This window comes from Zonotrichia leucophrys, chromosome 3, assembly GCF_028769735.1.
Source record: "Zonotrichia leucophrys gambelii isolate GWCS_2022_RI chromosome 3, RI_Zleu_2.0, whole genome shotgun sequence".
Taxonomy (NCBI): domain Eukaryota; kingdom Metazoa; phylum Chordata; class Aves; order Passeriformes; family Passerellidae; genus Zonotrichia; species Zonotrichia leucophrys.
The window spans coordinates 109771331-109788539 of record NC_088172.1 but is presented as its reverse complement, the minus strand read 5'-3'; the positions used below and the strand labels follow the sequence as shown (position 1 = coordinate 109788539).

At 42.1% G+C, this 17209-nt stretch overlaps 1 protein-coding gene across 1 annotated transcript in view; it reads left to right on the top strand.

Annotated features, from left to right (window-relative positions):
- PKHD1 (PKHD1 ciliary IPT domain containing fibrocystin/polyductin) overlaps positions 1–17209 on the top strand; it is a 238581-nt gene that overhangs the window by 92007 nt on the left and 129365 nt on the right. The window contains exons 37-40 of the mRNA XM_064707121.1: positions 12579–12786; positions 13942–14087; positions 15871–16065; positions 16931–17056. Coding sequence (XP_064563191.1) covers positions 12579–12786; positions 13942–14087; positions 15871–16065; positions 16931–17056 — 675 coding nt within the window. The remainder of the gene's footprint in view (positions 1–12578; positions 12787–13941; positions 14088–15870; positions 16066–16930; positions 17057–17209) is intronic.

Genomic DNA, 17209 nt, shown 5'->3' with positions numbered 1-17209 from the left:
CTTTTTCCAGGGGATTAATTTGGTTAATCATCCATTTTTTTCCCCCCTTTTAAAGAAAAGTATTGAGATTTGAATTTGCTTCATAGCAGCTTTTTGCTGCTTCACTTTCTGTGTCTTCTGACACTTTAAAGTATCCTTCTATTCTTGGTTTGACCCCTGTAAGCCAGGATTCTGTCTTTAGATTGCCAGCCCTTTACATCATGAGCCTTCACTTTTCCATGCTTTTTGTTTTCTAGCAAAAAGCCAGTAGCAACTTTAGGCAGCTGTGCCTCCTATGCTACTTCTGCTTTCTATTCCAAGCCTGTATCAATTCTGCCTTGGTGACTCCATCACCCACAAAACTGATGACAAATAGGGCAGAGCACATTTTGCAGTCTTACCTGGACAATGTGATGGAGGGAGGCAAACCCAGGCATCCACATTACTACCTTTGAGTCTTTTCTCAATGATAATTTATCCATTTTACTCAGTGCCATAATTCTCAGTGAGTCTTCAATTCCCAGGAAAACAAGAGGATGAGGTCTGCAATCCAAGTATTACCTGGATGGAGATATACAGAGTCAAATGGGGCATAACCCTTAGTGGAAAAAAATCTTGGTTTCAATTTTCTTATCAATTACTGGATTATTGAAAGGCTTTTGTGGGAAACGATGTTAAAGCCATTTAGTCCACCCCTATTCCATGGGCAAGGATGCTTTCCTCTATCTCAGGTTGCTCAGGATCCCATCCAGCCTGGCCTTGGACACTTGCAGGGATCCAGGGGCAGCCACAGCTTCTCTGGGCACCCTGTTCCGGGGCCTCACCACCCTCACAGGGAAGGAATTCTTCCCAATATCCCATCTAATTCTGCCCTCTGTCAGTTTGAAGCCATTTCCCTGGTCCTGTCCCTCCAGACCTTTGTCCCCAGTCCCTCTCCTGCTCTCCTGGAGCCCTTTTAGGCACTGGAAGGGGCTTTAAGTCCTCCCTGATCCTTCTCTTCTTCAGGCTGAACAATGCCAACTCTTATTTTATTATTATTACTCAAAATCAATTCTTACTCAAGAAATCATATCAATTTCTTATTCAACATATCCAGAGTAGCTATGAAGTCACTTTTAAGCTCTGCTCAACACGCAGTCCCAGTGCATGGCTGCAATTATTGCTCATTCAAACCATGTAATTTGCAATTTAACATAGAAGCAGTAGAAGCCTGCTTCTGAACATGACAGAAAGTAGTGGGGTCTTTTACTGGGTTCATATTGCTTACATGGAAAAAAAAATCTGCTGTTCTGTCTTCAATTTAGCATCAGTCTGGTCTGTGGTACAGAACAAATTGTAGAGCATGACAGCCCCTTTCATATAAATATATATATGTGAAAGAGGCTGACATGCTTTGCAATACCCATTTGTGAGATACATTTATACACATGAATATATATGTTATCTCAGATCAAAATCATTAAATAAGCATGTTTCCAAATTCCTGGCTGTCTTGGCAAAGACAGGGTTGAGCACATTTTAATTCCTTTTCTCTTTCAGGCTGGGAGTGCTGGGGGATGCTCTGCAGCTCTGGTTGAGTTCAGATTGTTTAGTAAGCGCTGTCATCTCCTCACTTTGATATGTTAATATGACTAAGGGTTTCCCACAATTCCCTCATGAGTGGCAGTCCTTTGCTCCTGTGCTTGTAGCAGACTGGGAAATTTCACTGTTGCCTTTGGCTTTGGCCAACTCCCCTGCCAGTCAGAGCGTGCCACCCATAAACTGCCTGTCAGTCACCCGTCACTTGGAGAGGGGGCTTCAGCCAGCCAGGGCAACTCCACTTTTTGACAATGTAATTATGGCAGTAGGGGCCTGAGCAGGGCTGAGAGAGTTTTATTGATTGTTCAGAAGGGAAATTTATCACTGTCTCCAGCTCCGTTCGTGCTCTATTCCCTGAGAAACTCTCCTGACAAGCTCCGGGAGAGGAGTTCACCGTGGTGGCCTTGGCTGTTCTTGTGCCTTTGTCCTTCCCAGGGAAGCTGGAGGCACCAGTGGATGCTGAGTGGGGGCAGGAACTGGGTGCAGAGTGGAGATGCTGCATCAGAACAAAGAGCACCCAAACTGTCCTTGTGACAGCCTGATCTTGTGGTCCTAACACTCTCATAATGGAATACTGGAATGGTTTGGGTTGGAAGAGGCCTTAATGACCATCCAGTTCCACCCCCAACCATGGGCAGGGACACCTTCCACTATCCTCCGTTGATCCAAGCCCTGTCCAACTTGGTCTTGGACACTTCCAAAGGGATCAAGGTGCAGCCACAGCTTCTCTGGGCACCCTGTGCCAGGGCCTCACCACCCTCACAGGGAAGAATTCCTTCCCAATATCCCATCTAAACCCACCCTCCTTCTGCTTAAGACCATTTATTCTTGTCCTGTCCTTCCACACCCTTGTCCCCAGTCCCTCTCCAGCTCTCCTGGAGCCCCTTTAGGCACTGGAAGGGGCTCTGAGTTCTCCCTGGAGCCTTCTCTTCTCAAGGCTGAACACCCACAGCTCTCCCAGCCTGGCTCCACAGCAGAGATGTTGCCACAAACTGAAATATTTTAAATTTATATTTTTATCTTCAGCAGTCCTGTGGAGCTATGTCATTATTCCATTGCATCCCCCTGAAACAGACTGTCACTCTGTCACTCTTTCCAAAAAAAAAACCAGCATTCCTTTGTTAGGCATTTATCTAAAACTTTGTGTCAGCGCTCTGGTGGGAAAGAATATGAGCAGTGAACAACCTATTCTAGTGGAAGGTGTTCCTCCCATGGCAGGAGTTGGAACTGGATCTTTAAGGTCTCTTTCAACACAAAACCTCCTGAGATTCTGTGATTCCATGAGCCTCTTCCCTGAATTTTGACTAAAAATATGTATTCCCCTCACTTAGATGAAAAATGTTACACTTCAGATTAAAAACATTTGCATTCACCTTGTCCAAACTATAAAAGGTGTGTGGTAAAGAAAAAAACAATGTCCTGACAGTTTTGGTTTAATAACTTATTTGTAATCAGGATAATTTAAACAGAGGTGTCAATAGTCACTAGTGTGCTCTGAAATCATGGCCAGTCCTACTGAAAAGAATGTCCCTGCATTTGCAATGGAGTAAATTATATTTTAGAGATAAATCTGCATGCCTTCTATCCCAGATTTCTCTGCAGCCACAGCAATCTGATACTTTTTCAGGGTTAGCTCAGGAAAAAAAAAAAGTATTTTTTATCAGTTGAACCAATTATTAATTTTAATTGCTTTTAATCAATAATAAAACACAAAATATTTGTGAGCTGTTCACTGTGCTCTACAAAGCCTGTGCATTCCTCCAGAGATCAAACATTTAATCAAATGCCTCTTGCTTTGCCTCCATTAGGCAGTGTTATGTATCTGTGCTGAGTTTGAGATTAAGAGATCATAGACAACATGAGAGAATTTGTTCTGCTTTACTCACATATTAAAAAGAAAAGCTTCCCAGGGGAAAAAAATAAGGCAAAAAAAAATCTGTAGCAGGGGGATTCAAGATAGGGTGCAGAGATCTGTTAGAGAAAAAATTATTTTTTACTCCACTGAAATGCATCTATTCAGTAAATGCTATTTTTCACTACCTGAACTCCATGATTTCCTGAGCTTGCTCCCATAGGTCGGTTTTCCTTAGGTGCCAGTTATTCTGTGTGGGGGCTCAGGAGCCTTTTTTCCTCCTGTGACAGTGTTTTTCCCCTCTAAGACCTTGACTTTAACATGATGCATTAAAACAGATGGCTCTGGAACAGAAGGCTGAGCTGCCTGGAATCCCCTCGTGTTCACCAGGGGTAAGAAACTGCACTTAGGCACTTCCCATGGAGTAACTAATGTACAATGACTTGTGCCTTCACTTTCTTATTCACAAATATAAGATGACCATTAGATTTTAAAGACCTAGCAGATGGGGGGAGAAAAAAAAAAAGAGTTGGGTTCAGGGCAAGCTGCTGTGTCTTTCACAGTTTTCCCTTCTTTCTAGCAGAAATGCATCTATTATCTTTGATATAAGCTTTAATCAGCTGATTTTTGTTTTGGTGCTGATCTTACTGGGAAAAACAGGATGAAAAGAGGACAAAGAGATGGACACTAATATACATTATATAATAAAGATGTATATAAGAATATAGAATCTATTATATATATAAATAAAAATAATATATATAATTATAAATTATAAATATTTATATATATATTTATAATTATAAAAATATAATTAATATAATATATAATAATAATATAATAAAGATAAATATATATATCTATAGGTAGTAAAGATATTAGTACAATATAATACAATACACACTACATACAGGAAGAGAATAGAATAAAATATGATAGACTAGAATACATATATAGACCATAGCTAATATACCTATATATAATTTCCTTGTGATTCCTGATCAAGTGCAGGTCTATGGGTTGTTACAAATATGGAGGCATATTATATATTTAATTGTTTAATTATTTATTAAATTATTTATTAAATTATTTATTAAATTATTTTTAAATAATTTCCTCCTTCAAATTTTTGAATGCAACATCAAAATACTGCTTCCAATTCTGGTGCCAACAAAACCCAGGTTATTGGCTGAAGGAAGAGAACACCCAGCAGCAAATTCAGGGTTAATTTCCATCCGGGAGAGGAGAAAAGCTAAGAAGTTTGGGCTTCCCAGTTAGGTGGTGGAAGTGTTCAAGAAAAAACTGGACGTGGTATTGGAATAAGAATCCCAATATAACCAGTTAGATTGTGCCTGGGTCAGTGTGACCCTCGCTGCTGAGCCAAAGGCGGCTTCTGTGGTGCTTTACCCCAGAGATACCTTGGCTGCTGGAGATTGCAGCAGGGCACTGAGCAAGTCCAGGCTTGTCAGGGACTCCGTTTACCTCAGGAGAGAGAGCTTCTGGCGATGGTGAAGAGAAAAAAGGAGTGGATTCCGCTGGAGGGTTGCCAGATGTTTATTCCATGGTTACAGAAGTCTGAACCGGGGCAACTGCTGCCAACAGAATAGAGGCCGCATGGTCTCATTAACCTTTTAAGCTCAGGGACAGGGGAAGGGGAGGGGACAGGTGAGCTACCAACCAGATGAAAGGGGCAGGGTCTCAAGTGACTAGGGATGCCTATCCAAGGTCCCCCAGGGCTGAGGGACCAACCACATGACGCCTTGCTGGAATCTTAAGCCTGATTGACAGGACTCACTCAGCAAGGGGGCAAGGGGGAAGGGAGAGAGGCATAGGCACACCTGGGAAGGGACCCGGAAGTTTAAAACAGGACATTGCAACACACCGCAACAACGTGGCACTCAGTGCTCCTGTTTAGTTGACAAGGCAGGGCTTGGTCACAGGTTGGACTCAGTCTTGGAGGTCTTTTCAAACCTGAGTGATTCTCTGATTCTGAGAAGTTTGGCAAATTGAGGGGCCTGGATTCAGCCCTGACTTTGCCCAGAGCTGCAGGCTCAGCCAGGCAGGGACCCTCCCTTTGGGCTCACCATCACTTTTCCTGGCGCTGAGTTCTCCTCCTCCACATTTTGGGGACACAGGGAGCTGATCTTAGCCTGGCAATGGTTGTCCTGCCCCACATTCCCCCTCCTGCAGGGAGAGATGCCCTGTCTCACTCCACAGCAGCACAGGAGATGATCTGGCAATCACACAAAGTGTCACTAGATCATGTCTGCAGCTCCCTGCAGGATCCCCTGTCCTTGGCTGCCACAGCTGGAGCTCTTTGTTCCTGGATCTGTCTAAGGACCTTTTCCTCCTCAGCATCTTTGGTTGTGAGCTCATTCTAGGTGTGGAGCATGGATTTTGGTTTATGCAATAGCATTACAGGAATATCTTTCCTGTTTTCAGGACTGATGTGACTTAAAAAGGGACTGGGGAATGTCTGATTAAAGGGAATGTTTGGAAATTTGTGCATTTATAGGACAGCATGCAAGGAAGTACATTTGTTGCAATGTAAATTGTTAGAAAAGGGCAACAATCTCAGTAAGATCCTATTGTCATGGAATGGTTTGTGTTGGAAGGGTCCTTAAACTCATTTCATTCCAAATCCATTTTCCACTAGACCAGGTTCTCCAAGCTCAATCCAACCTCACCTTGAGCACTTCCACAAAAAGGACATGATAATCCTTGCTTTCTCCAGGGTGCTGTTGAAAGATATTCAGGTGGAAATGATTTAAGTTAAAACTGCAGTTTCATGAACAGGAAACTTTCAGCAGGACTAGGTCACTTTCAGGGATATCTCCCAGTGGAGAAAAAAAAAATTATTCCATTTGTCCTCTTGTCGAGATGATGTCAGATTTTTCATTTTTGCTCACTGAGAGAAGATTCAAAATCAGGTGGGATGGGGCTCTGAGCAACCTGATCCAGCTGGTGCTCCTGCTCCTTCAACAGGAGGAAGGGAGCTGGACTAGATGACTTTTAAAGAACCCCTCCAACCCAAACCATCCTCTGACTCTGATTCCAAACTATGATTTGAATCCACCTAAAACACCCAGTGTGGTCCTGCTGCAGCTTCTTGTCAAAGAGCTGATAAACTCTTGGGGGTCCTAAGGGTTAACAATTATAAATCCTAAGGGTTAACAAGCAGTTATAAATCAGAAAGGACCTTCCATTTCACCTCAGGATGGGGATGAAAAGCTCAGTGCAGTGGCAGGAGAGCTGTTCTGCATCTCCCCAGGAGCTGCCCACACACAGCAGTGAGTCCTGCAGGACTGCACAGGGGTGGGAAGGCAGCTCTCAGTTCTTGGCAGAGATGTCCCTGTGTTTCTAAGATGTGCAGCATCTTAGGAAAAAAAAAAAAACAACAAAAACAAAACCCTAACAAAAAAACCCCAAACCCTAACAAACTCCTCTCATTGAAAAATAAGCTAAAAACATACAAATTCTTGTGGAGTATACCTAGGACTGGAATTAACAGAGAGCAAAAATATCTGGAAACATTCAAGTCCAGAGGGTTGACAGCTCACAGTTCAAGCAAATGTTTTTTAGTACATTTAAAAAGATAGGAAAGCAAGTTTCATTCTTCTTTTTTGATTCCCTTTTTGAAACAAACACTTTATGGTCAGTGACTGGAGTGGTCACTGCAAGAGCTGATGTAGCTGTGACATTTTTTATTTTTTAAAGTATAAAATACAGGTTCATGAAATATTTTTTCCTAGTCCTTAATTAAGGATCTGTCACTTGAAGATCCATTTGGCCATAGAGAGTTGCAGCAGCACACCTGTGTGCTATCCTGACTAAAGAGGCTTTCTGGAAAAAATTTTCTATTATTTTAACTTGAAGAATTTAATCCATTATAATTTTTATGGCTTGTTTTATTAACTGAAACAACAGCAGCAAAATGTCTTTGTCATGGATCAAAAATACATTTTTAAAAACTCATCATTTTCCTGAAGCACCAGTTTCCAATGGCAATACTGCCAGCTATCACTTTGAGATTTGAAAGTTTTAGGAATAGTCAAGTTAAGTTTGATTAGGAAGTGCATTTTGGGTCAGGAAAAGGTGATAATAATGATAAGGGATTATGACAATGGAGAGGAAGCTATATTCCTAAGATAGTCTGACACCAGAAATGCTGCAGGAAAGTGTGTTGGATTTTATAACCAGAAACAATCATAGAGTCACAAAATGGTTTGGGCTGGAAAAGACCTTAAAGGTCTTCTAGTTTCAACTCCGTGCCATAGGTGAGGGGTTTTCTATTCTTAAAAAAAAAACCAAACAGTTGTAGTCCATTGAATTATATTATTAATGTCTCTTGAAAAGTTGGTGTGGGTTGTTTTTTGGGTTTGTTTTTTTGTTTGTTTGTTTTTGGGGTTTTTTTGTTGGGGGGTAGGAAAAAATTAGTTTCTTTTCACTTTGTTCCTAGAAACTGAAAGCTCCTATTCCCATTTACACTAAAGATTTACAGTATAGCTACAACAGATTGACAAATTGTATGCAGTGTAATTTGTGCATTCCCAGTAAGTAGATTTTCTGTCTGAGCCCTGCAGTTCTCATAAATTCCTTTTGTGGAATAAAGGGATCTCATTACCTCAACTTTAAAATGCCAATAAACAGTCAGAAGGTGTAAAAGAGCTTTATAGTTTGTCAACACCCTAAACAACTGTGTGTTCACAACTGAGTTAATTGATTTGTGGTAAAAAGAAACAAAAATGAGATGCAGCATGGTCTTGGGTGTCAGAGGAGAAGGATTCAAACCCTTCTGCCCTATGACAAAGAGGGGAAATTTTTAAAATAACATTTAAACAATTTTTGGGAAAAAAACCAAGAGAACCATGGCTTAGAACTGGAACCAGTTCTCTTAAAACCTTTAAAAGATTCCTGTTTGTACCAGCACTCCCATGTGTAAACCCTATTTTCCAGCTCTGCCTGACTCTGGATGGGGCTCACACTGCCTGGTGTCAGGCTTGGTTAGGAGGTTCCAAGGATGTCTAAAGTTAGCTAACAACAAATACTCCAAAAAGTCTTGTTTTCAGGTCAGGGACATCTGTTTTCCATGAAAGCACCTTGTCATGCAAATTCTCAGACCCCCTCTCCTTACTCTGTAGTAATTTCTTTCAAACCCCTTTATTTCAGTGTTTCCAACTGTAGCAGCTTCTGCTTTCAAAGCTGAGTGACCAGAGATGGATATCAAACATCCAGATGAAGTTTTCAGTGCCCTCTGTATCACCTACTGTACACCTGGAAGAGGAAATGTTGCTCATGTCTTTTGTAATCAAAGGATTGTAAAGAATGGCCTAATTTGTTTAAACCTACACCACTCAGTCCAGTGCCTGTTTTACATTCTGTGGACAGATTTTGCTGTGACCCTGGAGGTGTGTGCCCTGACACACTTTGCTACTTTGCTCAGTTTTGATGTGACTTGGAGATATTTCTGTAAATGTCAAATTCACATCTCCTGTTGAGGTACCTAGAATCATGGAGTGGTTTGAGTTGGCAAGGACCTCAACACTCATTTAATTCCAGCCCTTTGCCTTCCACCATCCCAGATTGCTCTAAGCCTCATCCAACCAGGCCTTGGACACTTCCAGGGATTCAGGGGCAGCCACAGCTTCTCTGGTTAACCTGTGCCAGGGCCTGACCTCCCTCTGACTTGGGAATTTCTTCCTAATATCTGATTTAAATGTCTCCTCTCATAGTTTAAAGCTCTTTCTCCTTGTTCTATCAGTAGCTTTTGGTTCTCCTATCACTACTTAGGACTGGGTGAAACCACCTAGGTAAGTGACATACCATCCCACACTGATTTATGAAATGTTTTGTGTTAGAGGCCATAAGAAATTAAATTTATACTGATTTTCATCAAGAGTGGCATTGTACACATCAGAATTGTTCCATTCTTAATAATTTTACCAGGTCCATACAAGACTGCAACTTCACATTATGCTTCTAACAGGAAGCATCACCAGAGTCCTGATGCCAAGATATTTCCAGTCTTAAGATCTGTGATTAATTAATTTGGAATTAATTTTCAAATCCATTGCATTCATAGGCTGCACCATTCTTCTCTGCTCCATATTTAAGGGTGTTCTGTTAATTCATCTACCAAAGTGCTCAATTCTTGTATTGCCTGCAACAGCTTTTTGTATCTGAGGGCTCTGTCCTGTACCTTTAACATGAAGTCTCTTCTGCTTTAGATCTCAAGATGGGGATTTTTTTCCAACTCGTGCTTAGTTAATTATTAAAAATGAGTTCAATAATTAAGGAGTTATACAGATTCATCTATTTTTCAGCATTTGGAGTGTTTCTGCTCAGTACATTTTGGGGGAAGAAATAATTTAAATACATCACAGCTGTTGGTCTTTTAAACACTTTCCCCTCAAACAGGTAATTTATTTACCTGTTGCACAGCCCAAACCCAGGCACTGAAGGTTATTTTATGAATTTTGCATGTTTTAATCAAAATAGAGTTTGTTTTCAAGGGGAATATATTATAATTAAGGCAAAGAAGCCTCAGTTATGGTCCCTCATTGACACCAGAAAGGTGTCACTGACCATATCCTGTGTGTCACTTGTGCTGCTGGAAGCAGAGGAGATTCTGACCTGGAGGTGTTGTATGTGGGAATATAAATGGGAAACAAGAAAATGGATAAATGTGGTGCTTAGGGACATGGCTGGTGGTAGACATGAAAGAACTGAATAAATGGTTGGACTTGATGGCCTCACAGGTCTTTTTTAATCTTAATGATTTTATGATTATGTGAAAGTGGGATCTACTAGATTTGTTGGTTTGTTTGGTTTGGTTTTCCCTAACAAAAACATACAGAACTTACTGCAAACTGAAAGTAGATTTTGAACATGCAGAGAAATATCCCTCCCCACCTAGATCATCAGGAAAAAAAGGTACAACAAACTGTGGAATGGGAGAGAAGTAGCTGAACACAGTAAGAGGTGAAAAACAAGAAAAAGGAAATAAAGGAAATGAGGGAATGTTTGGATGCCTTGAATATTTTTTTAGAAACAAAAACCCCAAATAATTGAGAATATTTTTGGTAAAAATTTTTGAGTCAGAGCTGGAAAGTGGAAAGAAGCCTGAAAAAAGCCTTTTCCATTGGAGCATGCTTTGAATGCAGAATGGTGTTTCCTACTCCTCAGTGACAAGAGCTGTTGCCCAGCAGTGCTGCTGTGGAGTGTGGGTGACAGATGAACTCCACAGGGGTCAGTTGTGTGTCTGGACACAGATGCATGAGAACACACATTAACACAGGCACACAAATCAACACCAGAAACAAAATGGCCAGAGCTGGAGAGAAATTGTGCAGTGCTCCACATGCAGATAGCTGCTGCCAGTCTTTATGCCAGACCTAAAAATTCACAAGAATCGCTCAGTGGAAGAAGGTAAATTAATGAAATTTATGAGCACTGCCGGTAAAAGAATGCACATAGGAGGGTATTAAGAGGGTTTTTTGAGCTGTATTGAGGATGAGGTTTTTGATGTCTGTGAATGGTGAAAGGTGGGCTTTGTCTAGGTCTGCATTAGAAAACAGTGTGGCCCTATAGAAGCAGAGCTGTAGGGTGAATGATGTAGGTGCTGAGGATGCAGGGTCCACATGGTCTGGGGGCTGCTACAGAGTCATTCCTGTTCTGGTTCCATTGGCACCTCCAGTGCGCTATGTGTCCTACTGCATTTCAGCTTCTGAATTGGTTTCACAGAATCCCAGGATGGGTCAGGTTGGGGGGGACCACATTGGCTCACCTGGTCCAGCAGGGCCTTCCCAGAGCACAGGGCATGGGATTGTATCCAGGCAGTTCTGGAATACACCCAGTGAGGAGACTCCACAGCCTCTCTGGACAATCTGTTCAGTGTAGGTCACTGCACAGGAAAGAAGTTCTGCCTCCTGTCCAGGTGGAACTTGCTGGGCTCAGTCCCTGCCCGTGGCTCTGGTGCCATTGCTGGGCCCTGGAGCAGAGCCTGGGCCCTGCTCTGCCCCTCCCTGCACACAGGGACACCCAGGGCTGAGGGCCCCTCTCAGCTGTGCCTCCTCTCCAGGCTGAACAGCCCCAGCTCCCTCAGCCTTTCCTCCTCAGGGAGATGCTCCAGTCCCTCCATCATCTTTGCCACCCAGCACTGGACCCACTCCAGGAGCTCCATATCTCTCTTGTCCTGAGGAGCTCAGAATAAGACATAGAAAGCCAGATGCACCTCACAGGGCTGAGCTGAGCAGCAGGAAATATTTGATGCCTTCTAAAACAGTTTGAAATGTCTGGGAGATTTTCTTAGCTGGAAGTTGAGAAATTTCAAGTTTGATTTAAGAAAATGTAATGATACAGAAGTATCTCAGGTTTAGAGTACATCATTGACACACAGAGCAGGTGCTCACGTAAACTTCAAGATAAAAGAGTATAAAGATTTTATTCTTCTGTGATTCTGTTGTGAATTTGTTATCTTGAAGGTGCTATTTCTTGTTTCCATCTTCATTAAGGAAATAGTTGAGACATTATTATGTAAGTAATTAAGACACTGGAGTATAAGGAACAAGAAAGTGAAACAGGATATGGACAGAGAAGTTTGCTTAAAATAATTTGAAAATGATTTATTGGATGCAACCTCTACACTCAGAGATTTCTGCTGTTATTACTTTCCTGCAGTATGACCAAGGAGTTCAGCACCTTGCTGTGGGCTAAAGGTAAATGATGATCTACTGCAAGGGAGGGAATAAAAGTATTCCAAAGGTGGATGTGTGAGGCACACGCTCTCCCCTGATGGTGTTCAGTGTGTTGGACCTCACTGGACCAATCTTTTCCAAAGCCTGAGAGGGAAATGTCAAAAGTTAAAGCAAACTTCATTAAGTGAAGAAAGGAGGGTTATAGGGCAAGATTTTTCATTACTAGGGCTTGTTACACACAGATTTCATAGAATCATTGAATTATTGAATGGTTTTGGTTGGAAGGAACCTTAAAGAGAATTTCATTCCACCCCCCTGTGATCAACAGGGACTGCTCCCATTAGACCAGGTTGCTCTGAGTCCTATCCAACCCAGCCTTGAACCAGGAGAATGCTACTCCTCTTTGTTTCTTTCTTTGTTTTTTTTAAGTGGATTGACTTGCCTTTTAACTTTTTTTAACTTGTTCTTTTCAGGCTGGATGCCCAAAGTAGTTTTCACACACTTGAAATCATCAGCTAATGCCAGCGACACACGGTTGGTGCTCCAGGAACCTGTTGATTGGCAACCTGGTGATGAAATCCTGGTGGGAAGTTCAGGCCTTGGAGATGCACAGCAGCAGGAGGAAATGGCTGTAATCCAGTCTGTGAACAACACAGAGCTGCACCTCAGATCACCACTCAGGTATCCTTTCAGGAGATTTTTGTAGCAGAGAGCTAAACAAGGAGAAAATTTGATCAAAGTCAGGATTTGCTGTTCCCTGTGGGACATAATAACTATATAAATCCCTTTAATAAAGGTGGCCAGTGATATTTCAGTTCCTCACTCCCCCTAAAGGTAGTGGACGTTCAATCCTGAATGTTTAAATTCTATGTTTAAATTCTGTATCATCCCCTTGTAACTCAGAAAACCTTTGAAGCAGAAAACACTGATGGCCAGCAAAGTCCAGTGGTGTCAGTATAGGAATGACAAAGAAATTTCCTGTATATTCAATTCCTTGAGAAAGTGCATATTTTTCAGAAGAAATGTATGACTTGTGTAAAAAAAAAATCCTCTGTTCTGGGCTGATTTTCTTAAGTGATACACTCAAAGTAAATTTTTTTACTATGGAAATCTGCTTCCATATTTTCAGTGAGTGTTAATTTCACTGCCCTACACTTTCTTTATGTATTGCGCATGGAGATCTTGGACAGACTGAAAACTGCACTTATTGCTTTATCTATCTAGAGGCAACCTAACTCCAGTGCACAGGAAGATTAAGGGAATTATTTTCAGAAATAATTTGCACTTGAAGAAAAACATTCTGATGGTTTTCATCCAAACCTGTTTTGGGAAGAGAAATCGAAGGGTGAAACATATTGTTGTAAATCTCATAGACTCACAGAATATCCTCCATTGGAAGGGACCCACAAGAATCATTGAATCCAGTTCTTGGCCCTGCATAGGGAAATTCCAAAATCTCCACCATGTGCCTGGAAGTGTCATCCAAATATGTTTTGAGCTCTGGCAGCCCTGGGGCTCTAATCACTTCCCTGAGGGGCCTGTTCCAGTGCCCAACAACCCTCTGGATGAAAAGCCTTTTCCTAATAACACAACACAATATAATACAATATACATAATCTAAGGAAGGGTTGAGAGCTTGTGAAACAAAAAGATGAAAGCAAACATCAGACAAGGAAAAGCCTATCTAGCACTGATTGTGCCACTGTCCCTGCTGAGAAAATGACTGAAGCCAGCTCAGAATTTGGGAGGTTATGGTCATAAACATAAAAAACAAGAAATAATAATGTAATTCTCTCCATCTGGTAGGTGCAGATGATATTTTTTGTCTTTTGTTAGGTACCCCCACAGTGCTGGAGAGGAATGGGGCAATGGCCAAGGTCTGCCTTCCAGTGCTGTGGTGGCACTGGTCAGCAGAAGGGTGGTTGTTCAAGGAAATGTCACACTGGAGAGGATGTCCCACCTCAGGCAGTGTGCAAATGCAGGTGAGGAGGTCTTTGCTAACAGAAATGTACTGGGGAGGAAAACTCTTCCATTAAAATCCCATTGTGGCAGCCTCGCTGTGTATTAGAACTCTTTCTTCCTCGGATAACTTTGAGATAATTCCAATGCCAGGAAAGAGAGTTTGTCTTTCCAAACATTGTTTGACATTGAAGTGTGAAGTCTTGGGAGTTGAACTGCACTTCATTGTAATATCTCAGATGTATTATTTTCACATTGTTATTTCAAGCCATCTTGGGAAAGACCCTTTAGTTTTGCCTGAGCCTAAGGGTGTAGAAAAGAGAGTATCTTCTGAAAACATGTTTCAGTGTACATAAAATATTAAATTTTTAATTGTGTTTACTATTTAGTCACTTTAAGAAGGAGGAAAAACAAAACAGCCCAATGCTGTTTGTACTCTTTAGCGTAAAATATTGAGACGTTGTTTAGTGTTTAGGGTTGCCAAGGAAAAAATAACAGGTGATGCATAAAGTATCAATGGTGAAAAAATGTTAAATATCTCAGTTCTCCTTTAGTTTTACCTGTATGAAATGCCATGGAGGTTGACAGGTGGATTCCTGATTTACACCATCTATTCAAGAAGCAGAATCAGACACAGTGATTATAATGTGAGGAGAGTTAGGTTATCTGGCAACCTAGGTGTAAGGTTTCCTTTAAAAAAAAGTGCCTTGGGCTTTCAGACTGTGACACAAGACTTCATTTGATATCTAGCAGCCAGCTGCTTATATTACTCATGGATTTATGGTCCATTTTGTGTGGAACTCATAAATATAGGCTCTGAAATGCACTAACTGTTTGAGGATTTTATTTGAGTTAAAGGATAGGAGGATTTCTCAGAGGAGTCACCAGAAGAGGAGTGAGCAGTGTTTTTTGTGGTTAATTTACCTTCTTTAAAAGAAAAATGAGCATTACTGGGCATCAGCAGGCAGTGCTGGAATTTGAGATCCCCTCTGCTCTTCCACTGAACAAGCCCAAGTAACACATTCATAGTCTGAATCTCATACCAAAAAATCTCACTCCCATGGAAGGATCTTTCAGGAATTTTGCCCAGCCCTGTGATTTAATTTTTTGTCATATCATGGAATCCAAGAATGGCTGGGTTGGAAGGGAAGTTAAAGATCATCTCATTCCACACTCCTGCCGTGGGCAGGGACACCTTCCACTATCTCAGGTTGTTCCAAGCTCTGTCCAACCTGGCCTTGGACACTTCCAGGGATCCAGAGGTAGCCACAGCTTCTCTGGGCAACCTGTACCAGAGTCTCACCACCCTTACAAGGAAGAATTTCTTCCTAATCTCTATTGTCTTGAAATTGTGCGTAGTAACAATTGGGGGTTAAAAAAAACCCCAAAATGCCTCATCTTAATTTAGTTATATATATTCATGCCCAATCTCCTTTTCAAGAACCTCACCTAAGGGAAACCAATGTCAAATCCCTCTTCATAATTATTGATTAATTATCTAAAATTAATTATTATTTATTATCTAAAGTTAGTTATCTAAAATTGACTGCAAGGAGCTGTCCAAGACATAAGATTACAGTTTTTTGCTTGTTTTGATACACTTCCCTCCAAATCTCCAGACTTTTAGGGAAAGAACCAGACCTATTTTGAGGAACATCAAAAATGTTTGCCTGTGTTGCCTTTGGGCCCATGTTTCAGATCCCTGCTGGATCTGGCGTCTCACTGCGTCAGTGGGATGATCTCCCCCTGGACATCCCACCCCACAGAGAAGGTGCCACTCACAGCTCTCCCTGGGTTGTGCCCTAGGTCACTCTGGGTGTTTGTACAAGAGAAGTGAGAGGCAGCTGGGCTCTCGGGACCTGGGGGCCGTGGTGTTTGTGGAGGCTTTCCAGGGCCAGGCGAGCCGGCTCCAGCTGCAGGGGATCCAATTCCGCCACGTGGGACAAGCGTTCCAGCATCCTTGCAGTGCCCTGACTGTCACTGGCAACACCTGGATGGCAGGTGAGCTCCCTGCACTGGACATACCCACCTTCTCCTGCCCACCCTCAAAACCTGCTTGGCTCTTCAGTCAATTGGCAAATTGGATTGTTAAATGTGAAAAAATCCCCTCATCTCTAGTCTAAAATCAAGTGATAGAGTGGTTTCACCTGCTTCATTTCCTTTGTATCTCTGCTTCTCCCTAAAATAATTTTTTTTAATGCTACACTGCCCTTTTGATGTAGAAGAGAGTAGCTCTGGAAATGAATGCACCAAGACACTATGAGGGAGCCCAAAAATGCACCAAGACACTATGAGGAAGACCAAGACACCATGAGGGAGCACCTTCAACTAGACAGCCCAATGACTCAGGGCTGGCTAGTTGCAGGGGCCAACATTTAATTTTATCACCCAGAGGTTAAGGAACAAATTAAGTTCTTTTGCCTTTGTCACTGTTAAGTGCCAAATCCACCTCTGTGGAAGTGGCAGTGAGGGCTCTAAAGGCTGGTGGTGGTAGGGGCAAGTTAGGTGGGCTCAAAGAATGTTTTAATGGTGCTGAATGGATTTTCCCTTCCTAAGCTACATTTGCACCTCTCACATAATAATAAAATGCTTTGGTTTGGTTTGGTTTGGTTGGTTGGGTTGGGTTGGGTTGGGTTGGGTTGGGTTGGGTTTGGTTTGGTTGGGTTGGGTTTGGTTTGGTTTGGAAGGGACCTGTGCCATCTTCATCACTAAAGGAGGCTCAGGGTTCCCTGGTGGCACAAGGCAGCCCTGGCCAGGATCTGGATGATGGGAAGGTCACCATGCCTGGCTAGAGAAGGGCTGTAAAACACCTCCCCTCAATCTGCAGGGTGATTTGTGCTCACACCACTCATTCCCTTTCTTCCAGACTCGTACATCCGTGGTTGTTGTGTTCTGGATTCCTTTGGCCAAGGCCTCCATCTGAGAGGGATTTCCAACCTCACTGTGGACAGCAATGTTTTCTACAACATTTCAGGCCATGGGCTCCTCCTGGGTAAGTGAAGCAGGCAAATATCCACACTACATACAACAGCAGCTTCTGCTGATTCCCATTTGCGTGGAAATGCTTTCAGATCCTTAACTGAACTCTGAGAACTTTAATGACATCTTCTGCAATTTCTGGTGTCAGTGAATTTGGAATAAAGCT